General features: G+C 45.5%; 1 protein-coding gene across 1 annotated transcript in view; it reads right to left on the reverse strand.

The window, feature by feature from the left end:
- The window catches only part of LOC142108712 (histone-lysine N-methyltransferase SETDB1-like), a 57,881-nt gene that overhangs the window by 19,317 nt on the left and 16,854 nt on the right, over positions 1-21,710 (reverse strand). The window contains 4 exon segments of the mRNA XM_075192549.1: positions 2,259-2,543; positions 13,584-13,710; positions 13,810-13,939; positions 20,974-21,164. Of these exon segments, the coding sequence (XP_075048650.1) occupies positions 2,259-2,543; positions 13,584-13,710; positions 13,810-13,939; positions 20,974-21,164 (733 nt within the window).

Here is a 21,710-nt window from a genome sequence, read left to right on the forward strand (position 1 = left end):
AGAGACCATGGACATGCCTGACTTGAATGTGATTTCAGATGAAATTTGTAGCTGGGGTATAGAGTGTCAACCTGTTTTGAACCCGATATCCTTAAACGTTCAGATGCAGGTAGACAGGTTCAAGATGGCATCCTTGAGGTTGGTCATCAACAGCATGGAACAGGACAAGTTTATGATGTCCGTGGACATAAAGGACGTGTACTTACATATTCCAAATCTGGGAGGGACACCAGGCAGGCAGACGTTCATACTGGCTCTGGAGGCTTGTTGTGTCTCGATCTGGTGGTAGCTGAGGAGCAACAACCTCAACAGGGGTTGCCCATTCACCATCTGGGACTGGACATTGGTGACCAGATACCAGTCTGAGGGTGGGGACAGTAATTCTTCTTGAAGAGAGGATTGTAAAGGTCAAGGGTTTTTCTAAAACAGTGATTTAAACCACGGTCAAGGCTTGAAAGCCTTTTTTGGCCAAGAATGACCACAGGGTCTGGAAGATTTACATCTCCTGGTGTCAAAAGGGGTTTCTTACCTCTTTCAGGTTGGACCAGTTACTACTGCTCTTGCACATGCTTATGACTAAGCCTTCCTTTCTGTCCAAAATGGTATCCAGGTTCCACCTGAATTAATATATTGTGTTTCCTGCCGTAGACAGGGATAAGTCTGAAGATAACGAGGGTTTTCTTTGCTCTCTGAACATGTTGGGTCTTTGAGTAACTATGTAGATAGGACCAAGGACTTACATAGGACAGATGACCTGTTGGTTCTCTACAATGTACACAAGAAAGACTGGCCAGCCCCTAAGCAAAGCATTGCTATATGGATTACATCTGTAATTCGCCAGGATGACATTGGGGCAGGACAGCCTGTCCCTGAAAATGTGAGGGTGCATTCCACTAGATTGGTGGGGTCCTCTTAAGCAGTGTATCATGGAGCCTCTGCTGAGCAAGGTACACACCTTCATAAGGATCTACAGATTTTATACTTTCGCTCTTTTGTTCCTGTTCGGTCTTTGTTCTTTCATGGTTATGCTCGTTAATTATTAAACAGATATATAAACTCTAATCTCTTTGAAATTAGACTGACACTTTTCCACCTGAGGCTATTCCTTATGAACAAGTTCTTTCACAACTTTATGTACCATAAAATTTCTACCCTTCTTACTGTAATCGCGGATTTACGAGCCTCAGTTTCATAACTGGAGAACTTCTAAATTCCCTGAAGAATCCCACTGTGACTGAGTATCTATCTTCAAATTCCATATTTATCAGAGAAATTGCTTAAATAGCACACAGATGAGCCTTTGTCCAAAGTACTCCTTCATCCAGGTTATACATTCAATAAACTGCTCAGGGGGCTAACTTTTTCCCTTGGCTTGAGAACTAAATTGTACAAAAGACCCCATCAGATTCGGCTGTTAAAGGTTTATCACAGACTCCACAAACTCGATGCTGTTGTACTTTGCTTTCCTTCCACAGACTCTACAAGAGTACTGAAAGGACAGGATATACCTATAGCTACAGTGCAACGTATGAACAAAAAAGGACAGCTAACTTGGGTGTTTTCCTAGCACGAGTCCTTTGACCGTTTTGGATTGGAGTCAGGTTCCATTCTGTGGCAGACATCTGGCCGTGAAATCACAGTAAAGGTGGTTCCAAGCCCTGTCTGCCTGGTCCTCCATTATGTGACCCGCCATGCACCAGAACAGAGCGTCGAGGTCAGTTATCTGGCGCAGTTTTGAAAATTTTGTAAAATTACTCCAGATCTGCTCCCGGGGTTAACGGACTCATAATCCCTTAGTAGGCAGCCCAGTCCTCGGCTCAAACCACGGATGTCGCCTCTCCGAGACCACAAAGGTGGTCCTGGAGATGTACTACACTATTAAAAATATGACAAACACTACCTTGACAAGAGACAGGAAGAGATGCAGAGGAAGAGAAGGCGCAGCATTATATACTGTCTGGGACATTTTTATTTAACCTGTCTACCTAAACTAGAAAGGAACTTGACAAATGTAATGGCTGCCATTGGAGAATTGAAGGGGATTCATGACATCTCTGGGTCCTAGTGAAGTAACATGCTGCATTTCCATGGACCGATACACTGCATGTAGGTGTCTACGATATAGAGCTCTATATGTAATCCTGCCTCCCCTATTATTAGTCACATTTACAGTATGAATTATTTCAGTAATGAATGTTTGGTTCTGTGTACATATTATGAATTATAAATACTGCCAATTATAGACCACAAAAACTCACCTGTTAGTTTGTGCTATCTGTATGGCCTGGATAGTATGATTGGGTTGAATGGTGTGTATTGTCTGAATAGGTTGTATGGTCTGGATTCCTTGGATAGTTTGAATGGGCTGGAGAGTCTGGATTGGCTGGATAGGCTGGTTTGCCTGGGCTTGCAGGTTTGGCAGTATAGGACGTAGAACAGGTGGCTGCTCGCTCGGCAATGGCGACGTCTGGCCAGATCCCGCCGAACCAGGGCGGAATGACGTACTTTTCTTCGCCACTTGCTTCTTCGACTGCGCCTGCTGTCTGTCAAGAGTGGAAACAATGGATAGGATTTATAAGCTACAGTTTACAAACCCTAACATACATTGTAACAATCTACGTGAAATCAACGCTTAAGCGCAGTTGGTGAACATCAACAGAAAACTCGTCGGATCCAATGACAGAACTGTACACGGCAGCCGTGATAGCAGAGGGAATTTTCTAAGGGAAAGGAGTCTGTCCTGTAATACTCCAGTTACCAAGAAGCGCTATACCAGTTCTTCTGTGTGCCCTAAGGCTTTGTGAAAGGAAATAGATTACACTGTTCTCTCACAAGAGACTCTGTAGAGGAGAAGTCTCATGGATGTTTAAACTCCAAACCATGTACCCAGAAGGTCTGAACGAAACTATGGAGTTTAATGATTGGTATTTGTAAACGGTTTTTAAATTTAATTTATTTTAATTTTATTTATTATTATTATCCAATTTTATTGTTATTAAACTTTTTTACTATTACTATATTTGTTTGTATGATGTGTTCAGAGTATATATTGATTCATTAATCTCATATGGCTGTGTTTGTGAATAAATGTTTCTTTGACAGATTATACATATGTATATATTCATACTAGTGTGAATGTAATTTACTAGTAATGGCTTGGAGTTCTAAGCTTTACTAATTGATATGCAGGTTTCATTAATTTAGTCCACTCAACACATGGATGTGATTAATCTGATGAACTTACCATTTCCTCTATAAAAAGACCACAAGATGAGAGTCAGTTATACTGCTTGAAAAAGTCTGCTCAGACAGACGAAACGCGTTGCAAGTTTACTCTCTACCTTATGAGTATGTGCTCATCCTTAGCCTCATTGTTATTATGAAGACTCTGTAACATTGTCTCTAAGAGGCATTATACTATTTGTATATTTAGAGGATCCACGTTTCTACATCTGATCTGCAGTCCGGATACTTTTCTGTGGTGCGCACCACACACAGGCACAGCCTGGATCAGAAAGCCGCTTATGCGGTCGGAGACAAGCCCATACCCAGGCACAGCCCGGACTCTAACAAGCTGCTTATACCACCGGATAGGTGTCCAGGATCTATATCTTTCTTGAGGCGGGTAAGCTCTACATTTTTATCTATGACCGGTAGAGTGGTGATTACTATATCAGTCGCACTAACCTTCTATACGGCGGATGAGCTGCATATGCTTACATCGCATTACTAGTTTACAAAACAGAAGTATGCAAAACATGTGTGAATTTATGTATCAATATATCTGTTTTATGGAACATTATTATCAGAACTAGCGAACTAATCCACTGGAAGAATAACAACTTGGAACGGAATCTGTGTTCATAATATCAAGAAACAACCATATATCAATCTGTTTGGTTGCGGATCTGTTCAAATTGTGGAATTATTTGAGTTTTCTCATGCATATGATATTCGCTGATTATATACCTATAGATCGCTTTATGTCTGTCAACAGCCATATGTGATAATATTTGGAATACTCTATTATTGTTTACATATGTATCCAGTTGAGAATCAGTTTGTTGGATAGCTGAATTTTCTGTCTGGTTTTTATTATATGTACATACTTTTTTATATATAAACATCATTTGCGCAATCTGTTTTTTGTATTATACTGTTCTCTTATGTAGACTAATAACAGCATAGGTCCTGGACACATCTTGTTTAGCACAAGACTAAAGCACAGAACCGTAAATCAGTATGGCAACAAATGTAGAAAAAAAAATATGACACAAATTCAGTCGCTCAAGGGTTCTGTCTAATCTGATCGGGTTTTAATCTTGTAGGATGAGGACATAAATGTGTCAGAGGTTTTTATCAGGTTTGCACCAAGTCTACAATCAGCCTGTACTAAGCAGGGTACAGTAGTTAGTCACCTTGTTGTGAGACCGGCAATATAAAAGATGTTGCTGTTTTCTATGAGGGTTTTACAAAGATTGCATGATTTAGTTAGTTGCAGTAATACAGTGTATATATCTGGCTACCAGAACGGAGGCCATTAAATAGAGGTTCCTATATCTGACTTCTGGGCTCATCCACAGTAGGCTAAACCAATATAAACACTTTCCTTTCTCAAGTACTCCACTACATGTGCCCATATACATTGAGACCATCAGAATCTCTGGCGAGACCGCTCGCTTAGATTTGCCTACACACGTTTGAAAAACGAAAAACAAAACAAGTCTCTATAGTACTTGAATATCTGGTGCCATTAGCACGGTCAGATGAGGTCATTGTCAAACATGATTTACCATCGCACACAGTCCTTGCCTTCAACCACCTTACACAAACAACTTTCCTCAACTGGAAATTGAGCAATAACCTACCCACCATTTAACACCGCATTAGGTTAGTTCATTTTACACTCCCTTTAAACGTTTTCATGTATAGAAACTAACTTGACAAGTTTTCCAAAATAAGACTGAATAGGCCTGATGCGTTTAATCCACAGTGCCTGTGGTTTAAACGTTTGCTGGCTCCTTTTGTCTATCTTTAATCTGGCATTTCTGTTGGTTCGCTATTTTTATTTAAAAAGGGGCTTTCCATTTAAAAATAAAGATTTATGTACTTACGTTAAATCCGCTTCTCTGATTCCGTCTGGGGGACACTGCTTACCATGGGTTGTGGAGGGGAGCTTGGGAGTTGGCACCTAACTAGTTAAACTTTAGTACTGCTGGCAGACCCCTTCCCTCTACAATCCCCCTGCCTCTTCCTGTCCAGTTAGTTTTAAAAAGCCCCAGGATAAAAAGGGCAGTCAAACAAGAGCACACAGAAGAAAAGCAGAAGGGAGGGATCGCAGTGTCCCCCAGACGGAATCAGAGAAACGGATTTAACATAAGTACATAAATCCTCTTTTCTCTTTCATCCGGTCTGGGGGACACTGCTTACCATGGGGACGTTCTAAAGCAGCCCCCTAAGGGTGGGACTACTCTGAAAATCCCGCTCGTAAAGCACTACGAGCGAAATCTGCATCAGCTGATGCAAAAACATTAAACTGATAAAATTTTGTAACGGTGTGGACAGAGGACCAGGTGGCTGCCCTGCAAAGCTGGTCTGCAGAAGCTCCATTCCTTGCTGCCCACGAAGCCCCTACCGATCTGGTGGAATGGGCTGCAAGTCTCTCCGGCACAGGACTGTTAGCCTTTATATATGCTTGTCTGATGGTAGACGTAATCCATCTTGCGATGGATTGTTTTGAGGCTGGCCAGCCTCTCTTATTAGCGTCATAAAGGACAAACAGAGAATCAGTACGTCTAATTTGGGAAGTTCTTTTGACATATATGCGGAGAGCCCTAACAGCATCTAACTTATCCATAGAATGATTATCTGAATGAGAAGATGAGAAAACCGGAACTACAATTTCCTGGTTAAGATGGAAAGCTGACACTACTTTAGGGACAAAAGAAGGAAGGGTCCTTAACACCGCTCTGTCCTCGTGGAAAACCAAATAAGGTTCTCGACAGGACAAGGCTCCTAATTCAGAAACCCTACGAGCTGATGCGATCGCCAAAAGAAAGAGGACCTTCCAGGTCAACCACTTTAAATCTGCCTCGCACAAAGGCTCAAATGGAGGCCCCTTGAGCATATCCAGTACCATGTTGAGATCCCATGGAGCTGTAGGAGGTACATAAGGAGGCTGTATGTGCAAGACTCCCTGAAGAAAAGTTCTAATATCTGGCAAATCAGCTAATTTCATATGAAAAAATACTGAAAGTGCCGATACCTGCACCTTTAGGGAACCTAATCTGAGACCTGCTTCCAGGCCCTCCTGAAGAAAAGCTAGCAGGCGAGGAATACGATAAGCGGACGAATTGCATGTCCTGTTTTCGCACCACCTAATGTAGGCCTTCCAAATCCTGTGATTGATGTTAGCTAGGAAACCTGTTTCATCTTGCATCTAAGTGTTAACTACACTGGAAGAAAAACCTCTAGACCTCCAGAGGCTGGCTTCAACAGCCATGCCGTTAAACTGAGCTGAGGTGAACTCTGGTGCTGGAATGGACCCTGCAGAAGAAGGTCGTCTCGATGCGGAAGGTGGACCCCTGGTCCTTCCGCCATGGACAATATGTCTGCGTACCACACTCGGCGCGGCCAAGAGGGAGCTACTAGTATTACTGGCAGACCGCCCTGCCTTACTCGTTTGAGGACGCGAGGAAGCATGGGAATTGGAGGAAACAGGTATCCCATCCTGTACTCCCATGACATAGTCATGACATCCACTGCCACCGCTAGGGGATCTCATGCCCTTGCGCAAAACCTTGGAACTTTCCTGTTGTGCCTGGAGGCCATGAGATCTATGTCCAGAAGACCCCACTTCCGAACCAGAGACTGGAAGACTTCCGGGTGGAGTAACCACTCCCCCGGCGTCATCTGGATTCGACTTAGATAGTCCGCCTCCCAGTTTTCTATACCTGGAATGAAAACTGCAGATATTGCTGGAACATATAGCTCTGCCCAAACCAATATTTGAGCTGCAATATCCATGGCAGCTGCACTCCTGGTTCCTCCCTGCCTGTTGACATATGCCACGGCCGTGGCATTGTCGGACTGAATTCTGACCGGGTGGCCCAGAAGAAGGGACTGTGCTCCCCTGAGGGCCAAGAGAATGGCCTTCAATTCTAAAACATTTATTGATAGCGCTGATTCCTGAACCGACCAAACGTCCCTGGAGTCGGAGGTGCAGGATTACCGCCCCCCAACCTTTCAGGCTGGCGTCCGTCGTAGCTATGATCCACGACCATGGAGCGAAGGATCTGCCCACTTTCAGGTGATCCTGAACCAGCCACCACTGAAGAGATTCTCTCGCCCTCGGAGATAGGGAGATCTTCTGAAGCTCCAGGTGTAGGTGTGATCCTGACCACTTCGACAATAGATCCCACTGGAAACATCGAGAATGGGCTCGACCGAAGGGAATGGTCTCGAAGGAGACCACCATCTTTCCGAGTAGCCTCATGCATAAATGCATTGAGGGGCTTGGGGAAGACAAAACCTGAGTAGTTACAGTCTGAATAGAGCTGATCTTTTCTACTGGGAGAAAGACTCTCTGTTTGCTGGTGTCCATGATGAGTCCCAGGAAAACCCTGCGCTGACACGGAACCATCTGGGATTTCTTTGACTTTATCAGCCAACTGTGGCCCTCGAGAACCGCCCGGGTGAGGGATAAATGATGAAGTAGGCAATTCTCTGAGGAAGCCTTGATGAGTAGGTCGTCCAAATAAGGAACAACCTGAACTCTCTGCAGGTGAAGACATGCTGCCATTATTGACATAATTTTCGTGAAGACCCTTGGCGCAGTTGAGAGGCCGAAGGGGAGGGCCCGAAACTGGTAGTGGAATGATCCCACCGAGAATCTGAGAAGGAACTGATGGTGGATCCAAATGGGAACGTGGAGGTATGCGTCCTTTATATCTATGGACGCCATATACTGATCCTTCTCTAGGCCGTTTATCACTGACCTCAGAGATTCCATCCGAAATCTGTCCACCCTTAAGTGAACATTGAGGCCCTTTAAGTTTAGGATGGGACGAAAGGAGCCGTCCGGCTTCTTGACTAGGAATAGGTTGGAATAGAAACCCCGACCTTTCTGGCAATCTAGAACTCTGCAGATGACCTTTTGAAGTAGAAGAGAAGCGACACAATCCTGTATAGCCTGTCTTCTTAATGGATCCCGGGGTAGCGGGGTCTGGAAGTAACACTGTGGAGCCGGGCCCAACAGGTCTATCCTGTACCCTTCTGAAATAATTCCCCGGATCCAAGGGTCTTGGGAGGACGCTGCCCACTGTTCCCAAAACAGAGACAGACGTCCCCCCACTGGTGCCCCCTGTGGTACAGGGTGGTCATCAGGACGCAGGCTTCTCCTGGGTCTTGGAGACCTGGCGCTTAGATGCAAACGAGGATCTTCCCCTAGTGGAGGAGCCTCGAGAATTAGATTGTCTGCCTCTAAAAGGACTGTACCCTATGAGAGGAGGTCCCCCGAAAGGGCTGACGGAAAGAGCTGCCCCGTGGGTTGCAGCTTTTGTAAGAATATACTGGCAAGGAAGTGCTTTTGCCTCCCGTTGCCTGTGAAATAAGGGTATCTAATTCCGGGCCAAACAAACCTGCTGCAGAAAACAGAATAGTTTCAACGGACCTTTTTGATTCCGCATCACCTTCCCAGGATTTCAGCCATAGCGTCCTTCTTGCTGAAATAGAGGCCGTCTGAATGGAAGAGGAAACCGCCGCTGAGTTCTGGGCTGCCTCATAAAAGGTACCCCGAAGCCTCCTTCAAATGCAGGGCTAGGGGAAGAAGTTCGGAGTCCTGTAAGGCCTCTGCCAGCTGGTCTGCCCATGCTTCCATGGCTCTAGCCACCCAAGCTGAGGCAAATGTAGGTCTGAAAGAAGAACCCGCAGCCGCAAAAATGGATTTAAGCTGGGATTCAACCTTGCGGTCATTGGCGTCCGGAAGGGACGCTGAACCAAGAGCTGGGAGTAAGGTATGCTTTGCCAAGCGGGCAATAGGGATATCCACCTTGGGAATAGTCTCCCAGCGAACCACCTCCTCCTCCTGTAATGGATACAGGGAGGAGAATCTCCTAGGAATAGAAAAACTTCTTTTAGGCTGCTTCCATGCCCCTTCAGCAATAACCCTAAGCTCAGCAGAAGGGGGAAAATGGCTGGCCTCTCTTATCCTTCTTAAAAAGACTTCTGTCTCTGGGGGTAAGATCCTCCGGCTCTGTGAGATCCAACGCCTGTCTAACCGCTAAAACCAAATCATTAACAAATTAGCTTTTGGGATTGTCTTCCTGTTCCAATAGGTGTAATTGGTCAGGATCCGAATAAATTTCCCCCTCTTCCTCAGAGCCTTCTTCAGAGTCTGATAGGACCATAAGGGGATTTACTGATCTAGGTCTCTTTCTTTTAGCAGGCGGGGTATTCGAGGAATCAAGCAACTGGTTAAGCTTGTTCAAACCCTTTAAAAAAGCTGTAGACCATGCCGGTTCTGTAAGAACAGGGGCTGGGTCAGGCTGTAGTGAGGAAGGTCCCGGCAAACCCGCTGCACTCGAACCTGAGGAAGCTGGGAGGTCTGACTGTGGATTAGCATTATTAGCCACCGACGTTGCTACAGTAGTTAGCAACTGATTTGATTGAAAAACCATCTGAGCTAAGGAGGAAACAGACTGTGTCAGGGAGGCTACCCAGGCCGGTTCCTCCGTCGGTGGGGCTGAAACCTGCTGGGTGTGTGCAGTGGGAACCCCTGCTTCGCATGCAGAGCAGAGCGCCAAAGGGTCCTTCTGGCCACAAGGTAATTTTACATGACACCTTGAGCATGTGAAGTATTTTGCCATGGGGCCCTTTCCCTTATCTATCATTCTTATAAAGGAAGGCACACCAAACACACAGAGTAAAATATAACTAGCTGATTAACAGAGAAAAAAATTGGAGAGAGAGAGAGAATATATATATATATATATCTGAAGAACAGAGATAAAAAACAAGTAATCAACTGATCTTTATATAAAAGTTGTACTTGTAATAGTTAAACACCACCAATTATATAAGCCAGTAGGAGACTATAATGTAAATCCTACTAGCCCAGTTATTAAAGCATTAGATAAGTGTTCAATTAAAGGTGATACTTAGCCCATAGGCCACAAAAAGGGAGAAGTCCAACAGCAGTTTGTCCTGTGCCTGCTCCCTCCGTTCTGTTCACTCTTCCCGGGCTTCTCTTGGCGCCAGAAGGCTGGAAAAGACCATCTCTCTGGAAGGAGGGGGGAACTCTATGCTTTAGCTCCCCCCCTTCAGTAACTGCCGTCTCTGCAGCTATCCCAAAAAATAAAAGGAACATGTCTGCTTTTAACGGCTTGAAGCGTGGCAGAGTACTGGAGACCTCTAGGACAGAGGTCTCCGCAGCGAAAGATACCCGACACCCCCCTCCTATGTATGAGGGGGGAATCGTGGTATAGCCCCCTTTCCTCCTTCTCCGTAGCGCCGACTGTAAAAACTAAAATTGCCGCCGGCGTCTGTCAGTTGCCGATAACCGGCCTGTAATGGCAGCGCCGGTTATCGGGGAGGCTGGAGGAGTGACAGCGGTCCGTGAGACCGCTTGTCGCTCTTCAATCAGGCACACATCTTCCATCTCCCCAGTCTCTGCCAGTGATAGCCGCTGGCTCTCATCTGGCAGGGGAATGCCTGCGCTGCCCTGCTGTGAGTGTGTTCTCTATAGTAGAACACACTCCAGCGCTGCTACTGCTGAAAGGAAAAAATTGAAAATACAAATAAAAGAAAGTAAATACATTAAAATTTACGCTAAGCACTAAAACACTGCCCCAACTCCAGGGCACCTAAAAAAAACTGGACAGGAAGAGGCAGGGGGATTGTAGAGGGGAGGGGTCTGCCAGCAGTACTAAAGTATAACTAGTTAGGTGCCAACTCCCAAGCTCCCCTCCACAACCCATGGTAAGCAGTGTCCCCCAGACTGGATGAAAGAGAAATTGAATTTAAGCACACCCCTCCATTCCCATTACACTCATGTGATCTCTGCTGCTTGCTTTACTTAAAGAGAACCCAGTACTGAAATATAGCTGGACCTTCAGTGCTGATGACAAACGTCAGCACTGAACCTACAGATTGATCAGACAACGCTTTTACTCAAAGGCACCTGATGATTAAAAGGGAAGAGGTTTGGTTAAAATCAATATTAATGTGGAAAACCTTTCATTTAAACTCCCCTGTATTAATTTGCCAAAAAGACAACTGGTAATTATCTTCGTGGTCATAAACAAATTACTTTCTGTATAAATATAATTATTTAAATGATGTTTTCTTTATGCTTCACAGTCAATGTGTAATTGTGTTGCACATCTCTCTCTAGCACTTACATTTGTCTTCTTATTACCTCTACACTGTTTATACAGGTGTGTCGACCTTTAACTATCCTTTCAGCCCTAATTAACTTACACTGCATGAGATTGAGTAATGTGCTCCAAATACAACCCAGTTAGTCTTAGGACATAACAAACAAGTATTCTTGGCTGTGCACGCATTACTGATAGACTTGTACACAAGACACCAAGCTTCATGTGCTTCATGAGTTGGTGCTTGTTAAACGGGTGACTGCACAACGCGAGGACATGTCAATCTCTTTCTTGTCAAATTTTGAGGATAGTTTAAAATAGTTAATAGTGAATTAATAATTCCTAGTTAAAAACAAAAAAAAACAAAAAAACAAAAGTAATCAACTAGTTGCTATTCACAGTTTCTTAAGTGTAAAATTATGAAGGTTGGATACTGGTTTGCTAGAGCCTGCCTCTCTGGGGGTAGCTCTGTGTTTGGTGATCAAAGGATAGAACACTGGAGGGAAAGGAGGTGGTTAGAAAATGTTTACGTAAAAACCATTATTCGCATATCTATATATGCAGACAATATTTCAGTACTGAACAGTCACTTTCTTCAGGGACGGCACAGACCGTTTCTTAGTTTCCACAGGCCCCATCCAGTGCATTTGTGCCTCTATCTGTTACAGGAAAAAAAAATGATGGTCTCAGAAATCAGCACACCCCGTTGTATGCAAAAGTTTATGGATCCGTGGTAAAAATTGCATGTTTACTGGATTTCTACGTGAAAAGAGGTTACCACAACCAGTTGAGGAGAAATATAAACAGGAAATATTTCTGCAAGGACATAATTGTGCACAATTACTATTTGGTGAATTTAAGTTATTGAGGAAAAACCCGCTGAATGTGGCATGTACAAACGTTTGGGCATCTTATGAGTCAGTAGTTTGTAATACCTCCTTTGGCATTAATCACAGATATCAAATTAAATTTCATGGCTGATTTTGAGACGTTTCAGATCGTCGTCTTGCCTAAATATCCAACCTACTTTCAGCTTCAATTTCTTCACGGACAGGATTTTATGAGACTTCGTTAAATCCAATTTTCCTTCCATCCATACATTACCCGTACCGCTGGCTGTCACATATCCCGAAAGCATAATATATCCACTTCCATGGGTAACGGTTGGCGAGGTGCTCTTTCCTTCAAATGAGTCCCCTGAAGGCCGGTTTTGTGAAAACAGAGCCCACCTGAACTTAGGGGATCAGTGTAGGCTCGTGAGCTGGCTCGGTATCTCCGTGCGTCCTCGGATTTGAATCGAGGCAAAACGTCATTGTTGCGTTGTCGAGTTTCGTGGGTTTTGGATTCCATAAGTACCTCCCTCCCCAGGAGATCCAGCGCCATTGCTCACACAGAAACAGGAGGGGTAGCAGTGTTCTTGTCACTCTCCAGAGCCATTGCTCAGTGGCATTGCTCATACAGAAACAGGAGAGGTAGCAGTGTTCTTGTCACTCTCCAGTGTCATTGCTCAGTGGCATTGCTCATACAGAAACAGGAGAGGTAGCAGTGTTCTTGTCACTTGACAAAATTGACTGGAAATTAATGTTATTGAGGTTAATAATAATGTAGGAGGAAAAAAAGAGCCAAATTATGTGATTTTAGTAAAAAAAAAAAAGCAAAAAATCGGGACTCAAAACCAACACGCGAGGCCGGTTTTGCAAAAATCAAAACACAAAGTTAATCCAGATCTAAAACCAAAACACTGGGGTCAGTGAACATCTCTACTTTATACTTTGGAAATCTATATTTACGATTAAAGGCAGTTCTATCGGAGATTTTTCTGGGTCTTCCAGATCTTGCATTGACCTAAACAGTTCCTCTTAACTTCCATTTTTTTTTTTAATGGTGTCTCTAACGGTGAAAATTTCACGCTGGGCATTGTAAGAGTCAAATATCTTATGTTCAAATCCTCCCTCGGCTGCTTAGAGTAGCCCACGGTTCTGGAGAGTAGGCACAACATCTGGAGAGGTTAGGTCACAATAGTTCTTTAACCCTGGAATTATATTCACCTGGCCTATTGAGTCTATCACTTTTTGAGGCCTTGAGATAAAAAATAAAAGTATAAATAAAGTGGAAAGATGCCCAAAGTTTGCAAATGCAACATTATCAGTTTTATTCTTTTTTTTAGAATTGGGTAGATTTAGTTTCATGGAGAGCAAACAGACTTACTCTGTGTCGATAAGTTGTGGTGACGGGATTGACTGAGGAGAGGTTGGCGCTGTTGGTTTAAATGGAGATTCGCTCCCGGTTAGGTCATGTGTGTACTGTACTACTGGCCCTTTACTCCGCACTGCACCTATAAATATACAGAAAGGTACAGGTTATTGTTTCTACCTCCTGGTAGACGTAAGGTCTTATAAAGAGTTCTTATGAACATCTCCTGGGAAAGACTCACCCACATTAGGGCGCGTTCGCTGCTGTCCTGCTTGCTTCTTCTCTTGGGTGGAAGCTGTGGAAGTCTTCATGCTGAACATGGGCTCCAAACGGGTGGACCCTCGATAGATCCACTCACAGCGCTTGTCATCCTGAAACAAGCAGAGTATACTTATTCAGACCCCTGTATACATAAGCTTAATGATATTTCTTACCCATACAACAATTTTGTGCTCAAAATTAAGGCTTTTTTTCGCGGAAAGAATGGGATATTTACACATTATATTACATCTATTTCAGTGAAGCCAATTGGGAGACAGACTAATTGTGGTACAGTTACTCTAAGAGGTAATCTACTATATATCTTTCAGAGAAATCTCCTATTCCTAACATTATACGGCTAGTGTTCGGTAAACTCTTTTAATTTAAAACTGTAGGAAAAGGAGCCAACAACTATAATCTTAAAGAAACTGATGCTAATAGACACAAACAACATGCTAAAAAAAGCACCTTCAAATTGTATTCATTCCCCAGAGGCCCTTGATCTGAACTTCTTAATTACCGTTGCAAAAATAGATTTAACTGTAATTGTAAAGACCCCATTCTATCCTCCTGAGAAGGTAGGAAAGTATACTTTGATGAGGGTTTGCAACATGCAGCAACTTTCTGCAGATATATGACCTATACATAAGAAAAAAGAGGATTTATGTACTTACGTTAAATCCGTTTCTCTGATTCCGTCTGGGGGACACTGCTTACCATGGGTTGTGGAGGGGAGCTTGGGAGTTGGCACCTAACTAGTTAAACTTTAGTACTGCTGACAGACCCCTCACCTCTACAATCCCCCTGCCTCTTCCTGTCCAGTTAGTTTTAAAAAGCCCAAGGATAAAAAGGGCAGTCAAACAAGAGCACACAGAAGAAAAACAGAAGGGAGGGATCGCAGTGTCCCCCAGACGGGATCAGAGAAACGGATTTAACGTAAGTACATAAATCCTCTTTTCTCTTTCATCCGGTCTGGGGGACACTGCTTACCATGGGGACGTTCTAAAGCAGCCCCCTAAGGGTGGGACTACTCAAAATCCCGCTCGTAAAGCACTACGAGTGAAATCTGCATCAGCTGATGCGAAAACATTAAACTGATAAAATTTTGTAAAGGTGTGGACAGAGGACCAGATGGCTGCCCTGCAAAGCTGGTCTGCAGAAGCTCCATTCCTTGCTGCCCACGAAGCCACTACCGATCTGGTGGAATGGGCTGTAAGTCTCTCCGGCACAGGACGGTTAGCCTTTATATATGCTTGTCTGATGGCAGACGTAATCCATCTTGCAAAGGATTGTTTTGAGGCTGGCCAGCCTCTCTTATTAGCGTCATAAAGGACAAACAGTGTCAGTACGTCTAATTTGGGAAGTTCTTTTGACATATATGCGGAGAGCCCTAACAGCATCTAACTTATCCATAGAATGATTATCTGAATGAGAAGATGATGAGAAAACCGGAACTACAATTTCCTGGTTAAGATCGAAAGCTGACACTACTTTAGGGACAAAAGAAGGAAGGGTCCTTAACACCGCTCTGTCCTCGTGGAAAACCAAATAAGGTTCTCGACAGGACAATGCTCCTAATTCAGAGACCCTACGAGCTGATGCGATAGCCAAAAGAAAGAGGACCTTCCAGGTCAACCACTTTAAATCTGCCTCGCACAAAGGCTCAAATGGAGGCCCCTTGAGCAAATCCAGTACCATGTTGAGATCCCATGGAGCTGTAGGAGGTACATAAGGAGGCTGTATGTGCAAGACTCCCTGAAGAAAAGTTCTAATATCTGGCAAATCAGCTAATTTCATATGAAAAAATACTGAAAGTGCCGAAACCTATACCTTTAGGGAACGTAATCTGAGACCTGCTTCCAGGCCCTCCTGAAGAAAAGCTAACAAGCGAGGAATACGAAAAGCGGACGAATTGCATGTCCTGTTTTCGCACCACCTAATGTAGGCCTTCCAAATCCTGTGATAGATGCAAGATGAAACAGGTTTCCTAGCTAACATCAAAGTGTTAACTACACTGGAAGAAAAACCTCTAGACCTCCAGAGGCTGGCTTCAACAGCCATGCCGTTAAACTGAGCTGAGGTGAACTCTGGTGCTGGAATGGACCCTGCAGAAGAAGGTCGTCTCGATGCGGAAGGTGGACCCCTGGTCCTTCCGCCATGGACAATATGTCTGCGTACCACACTCGGCGCGGCCAAGAGGGAGCTACTAGAATTACTGGCAGACCGCCCTGCCTTACTTGTTTGAGGACGCGAGGAAGCATGGGAATTGGAGGAAACAGGTATCCCAACCTGAACTCCCATGACATAGTCACGACATCCACTGCCGCCGCTAGGGGATCTCTTGCCCTTGCGCAAAACCTTGGAACTTTCCTGTTGTGCCTGGAGGCCATGAGATCTATGTCCGGAAGACCCCACTTCTGAAGCAGAGACTGGAAGACTTCCGGGTGGAGTGACCACTCCCCCGGCGTCATCTGGATTCGACTTAGATAGTCCGCCTCCCAGTTTTCTATTCCTGGAATAAAGACTGCTGATATTGCTGGAACATATAGCTCTGCCCAAACCAATATTTGGGCAGCTATATCCATGGCAGCTGCACTCCTGGTTCCTCCTTGCCTGTTGACATATGCCACGGCCGTGGCATTGTCGGACTGAATTCTGACCGGGTGGCCCTGAAGAAGGGACTGTGCTCCTTTGAGGGCCAAGAGAATGGCCTTCAATTCTAATACATTTATTGATAGGGCCGATTCCTGAACCGACCAACGTCCTTGGAGTCGGAGGTGCAGGATTATCACCCCCCCCCAACCTTTCAGGCTGGCGTCCGTCGTGGCTATGATCCATGACCATGGAGCGAAGGATCTACCCACTTTCAGGTGATCCTGAACCAGCCACCACTGAAGAGATTCTCTCGCCCTCGGAGATAGGGAGATCTTCTGAAGTTCCAGGTGTAGGTGTGATCCTGACCACTTTGACAATAGATCCCACTGGAAACATCGAGAATGGGCTCGACCGAAGGGAATGATCTCGAAGGAGACCACCATCTTTCCGAGTAGCCTCATGCATAAATGCATTGAGGGGCTTGGGGAAGACAAAACCTGAGTAGTTACAGTCTGAATAGAGCTGATCTTCTCTACTGGGAGAAACACTCTCTGTTTGCTGGTGTCCATGATGAGTCCCAGGAAAACCCTGCGCTGACACGGAACCATCTGGGATTTCTTTGAATTTATCAGCCAACCGTGGCCCTCGAGAACCGCCCAGGTGAGGGATAAGTGATGAAGTAGGCAATTCTCTGATGAAGCCTTGATGAGTAGGTCGTCCAAATAAGGAACGACCTGAACTCCCTGCAGGTGAAGACATGCTGCCATTATTGACATAATTTTCGTGAAGACCCTTGGCGCTGTTGAGAGGCCGAAGGGAAGGGCCCGAAACTGGTAGTGGAATGATCCCACCGAGAATCTGAGAAGGGACTGATGGTGGATCCAAATGGGGACGTGGAGATATGCGTCCTTTATGTCTATGGACGCCATATACTGATCATTCTCTAGGCCGTTTATCACTGACCTCAGAGATTCCATCCGAAATCTGTCGACCCTTAGGTGAACACTGAGGCCCTTTAAGTTTAGGATGGGACGAAAGGAGCCGTCCGGCTTCTTGACTAGGAACAGGTTGGAATAGAAACCCCGACCTTTCTTGCAATCTGGAACTCTGCAGATGACCTTCTGAAGCAGAAGAGAAGCGACACAATCCTGTATAGCCTGTTCTCTTAATGGATCCCGGGGTAGCGGGGTCTGGAAGTAACACTGTGGAGCCGGGCCCAACAGGTCTATCCTGTACCCTTCTGAAATAATTCCCCGGATCCAAGGGTCTTGGGAGGACGCTGCCCACTGTTCCCAAAACAGAGACAGACGTCCCCCCACTGGTGCCCCCTGTGGTACAGGGTGGTCGTCAGGACGCAGGCTTCTCCTGGGTCTTGGAGACCTGGCGCTTAGATGCAAACGAGGATCTTCCCCTAGTGGAGGAGCCTCGAGAATTAGATTGTCTGCCTCTAAAAGGACTGTACCCTATGAGAGGAGGTCCCCCGAAAGGGCTGACGGAAAGAGCTGCCCCGTGGGTTGCAGCTTTTGTAAGAATATACTGGCAAGGAAGTGCTTTTGCCTCCCGTTGCCTGTGAAATAAGGGTATCTAATTCCGGGCCAAACAAACCTGCTGCAGAAAACAGAATAGTTTCAACGGACCTTTTTGATTCCGCATCACCTTCCCAGGATTTCAGCCATAGCGTCCTTCTTGCTGAAATAGAGGCCGTCTGAATGGAAGAGGAAACCGCCGCTGAGTTCTGGGCTGCCTCATAAAAGGTACCCCGAAGCCTCCTTCAAATGCAGGGCTAGGGGAAGAAGTTCGGAGTCCTGTAAGGCCTCTGCCAGCTGGTCTGCCCATGCTTCCATGGCTCTAGCCACCGAAGCTGAGGCAAATGTAGGTCTGAAAGAAGAACCTGCAGCCGCAAAAATGGATTTAAGCTGGGATTCCACTTTGCGGTCATTGGCGTCCGGAAGGGACGCTGAACCAGGAGCTGGGAGTAAGGTATGCTTTGCCAAGCGGGCAATAGGGATATCTACTTTGGGAATAGTCTCCCAGTGAACCACCTTTTCCTCCTGTAATGGATACAGGGAGGAGAATCTCCTAGGAATAGAAAACCTTCTTTTAAGGCTGCTTCCATGCCCCTTCAGCAATAACCCTAAGCTCAGCAGAAGGGGCAAAATGGCTGGCCTTTCTCTTATCCTTCTTAAAAAGACTTCTGTCTCTGGGGGTAAGATCCTCCGGCTCTGGGAGGTCCAACGCCTGTCTAACCGCTAAAACCAAATCATTAACAAATTGGCTTTTGGGATTGTCTTCCTGTTCCAATAGGTGTAATTGGTCAGGATCCGAATAAATTTCCCCCTCTTCTCAGAGCCTTCTTCAGAGTCTGATAGGACCATAAGGGGATTTACTGATCTAGGTCTCTTTCTTTTAGCAGGCGGGGTATTCGAGGAATCAAGCAACTGGTTAAGCTTGTTCAAACCCTGTAAAAAAGCTGTAGACTATGCCGGTTCTGTAAGAACAGGGGCTGGGTCAGGCTGTAGTGAGGAAGGTCCCGGCAAACCCGATCCACTCGAACCTGAGGAAGCTGGGAGGTCTGACTGTGAGTTAGCGTTACTAGCCACCGAAGTTGCTACAGTAGTTAGCAACTGATTTGACTGAAAAACCATCTGAGCTAAGGAGGAAACCGACTGTCAGGGAGGTCACCCAGGCCGGTTCCTCCGCCGGTGGGGCTGAAACCTGCTGGGTATGCGCAGTGGGAACCCCTGCTTCGCATGCAGAGCGCCAAAGGGTCCTTTTGCCCACAAGGTAATTTTACATGACATTTTGAACATGTGAAATATTTTGCCATAGGGCCCTTTCCCCTATCTGACATATTAATAAAGGAAAGCACACCAAACACACAGATTAAATAGTTAATTAACTGTATTGGAGAGATAGAGAGAGTAATGCAGGGAGAGAACAGAGTGAATAACAAGTAATCGCCTAATCTTGGTAATAAAAGTTGTACTTGTAAAAAAATTTAAGCACAAATTACACATATATATATATATATATATATATATATATATATATATATATATATATATATATATAGGCAAGTAGGGAGACTATAATGTAAACCCTTACTAGCCCAGTTGTGCACGACAAAACAGATAATGTGTTTAAATAAACAGATACTTAGCCCAAGGGCCACAAAGGGGAGAAGTCCAACAGCAGTATCCTGTGCTTGCTCCCTCAGCTCTGTCTACTCTTCCCGGGCTTCTCTTGGCGCCAAAAGGCTGGGAAAGACCAACTCTCTCTCTGAAGGGGGGGAAGCTCTATGCTTTAGCTCCCCCCCTTCTGTAATGCTGTCCCTGCAGCATCTCTTTATTGTAAAAAATAGAAAAAACGGATATCTTGTGGCAGATTAATGGAGACCTTTAAGATAGAGGTCTCCGCAGCGAGATACCCGACGCGCCCCCCCCTTATGAGGGGGGAATCTTGGTATAGCCCCCTTCCTCCTCCACTGTCGACGGAGCCCGGAGATTAAAAAAAGTAAATGGCCGCCGACATCCTGAACATCCGATAACCGGCGCTTTATGCCTGTAATGGCAGCGCCGGTTATCGGGGAGGCTGGAGGAGTGACAGCAGTCCCTGAGACCGCTTGTTCACTCCTCAATCTGGCATCCATTCTTCCATGTCCCTGTCAGTGAGAGCCGCTGGCTCTCCTGACAGGGGAATGCCTGCGCTGCCCAGCTGTGAGTGTGTTCTCTATAGTAGAACACACTCCAGCGCTGCCACCTAAAAAGAAATGAAATACATAAAGAAAAGAAATAAAAGTTATTAAATTAAAGCTAGCACTAAATACACTGCCCAACTCCTGGGCACCTAAAAGAAACTGGACAGGAAGAGGCAGGGGGATTGTAGAGGGGAGGGTTCTGTCAGCAGTACTAAAGTTTAACTAGTTAGGTGCCAACTCCCAAGCTCCCCTCCACAACCCATGGTAAGCAGGGCCGGATTAACCCGAGGTCTAACTGGGCTATAGCCCAGGGGCCTCGGGCATCCAGGGGGCCCTTCAAACTCCTCAGCAGCATTATTGATCGGTCGGGGGCGGGGGCGCCCCCGGCCCGATCGATGCTGCTGAGTACTGTCAGTGCAGTCCTCCGTCCCGGCGCTCTGTAGTCTACTTACGCGAGATCTCCTCAGTAAGGAGCTTACAGCGCGCCGGGACGGAGGACTGCACTGACAGGTAAGTGCTTGGGGGGGTCCTCGCGGGGGGTGGGGGGCGGCGGACGGCTCACATTGGGGGCCTCGCGGGGAATGGAGGGCCCCTTAGCCCAGGGGCCTCCATTCGCTTAATCCGGCCCTGATGGTAAGCAGTGTCCCTCAGACCGGATGAAAGAGAAATCTTTATAATTAGCACTGAAGTGTTAATTATTCTGTCTCTAAAAGCAGGGGTGTAGCCTGAGTTAGGGTTACTTAATGGCCATGGGAAATAAAACGTAAAATAAGTACAGGAGATACATGCAGAAACGTAATACACCCAGATCCGGGACCTCTATATGATAAGGTAATGAAAGCATGTTCTTACCAAGAATAAAATCTTCACCAGGCTCCCGTCTACTTCTTCCACCTTGGACTTCCACCAGGTGCCCTCCCACTCTGTCTTGATCAGCTGACCGCTTTTGAGCAGAACCATTGGCCGGTTGGGGTAGGCCGTGACATACTCCTCAACAAAGTCTCGACAGGGAACATCTTCAATGTCCTCCCAAGATTTGCTGACTGGGAGGGAGGTGGAACAAAATACTTGTGACCATCGCATGTAAGCATCAACAATTACCCACCGTCAGCATTTCATAATCAGTCTAACTTAACATGGATATCCTAAAATTAAACCTTCCTACAACAGCTCCGTGCATGTTCTCCGATTGCAAGAGTAACAAAACACTTGCAAGTCCCACTTACAGAAACCTCCACCATGAACAAACTTCTTACAAATGCCTTCTTAACAATGTACCACTTTGCGATTAACGTGCATTGTCCTCTGGATGATAGTCTCAGCTAGGCTGTCTGCCACCTCCCCTTTTAGTCACTATTACTGAAGTCCAATGAGGAAGGCTACTTCTTAAAGATGTGCCACTAACACAGGAAGAACCGAGATGGTCTAAAACATATTGCCCTGTCTACCTTTTAACAGACAGGGCCTCATGCCAGGCTTTATAAATGCCTATGTGTCCGGCTACTATCTCCTATTTTACAGTTAACATCTGTCTCCAGCTGTGATGTGTTATGTCCAGTGTAAGGTGTAACCAGAAAGTAAGATTGTAA

This window comes from Mixophyes fleayi, chromosome 12 (assembly GCF_038048845.1).
Source record: "Mixophyes fleayi isolate aMixFle1 chromosome 12, aMixFle1.hap1, whole genome shotgun sequence".
NCBI lineage: Eukaryota > Metazoa > Chordata > Amphibia > Anura > Limnodynastidae > Mixophyes > Mixophyes fleayi.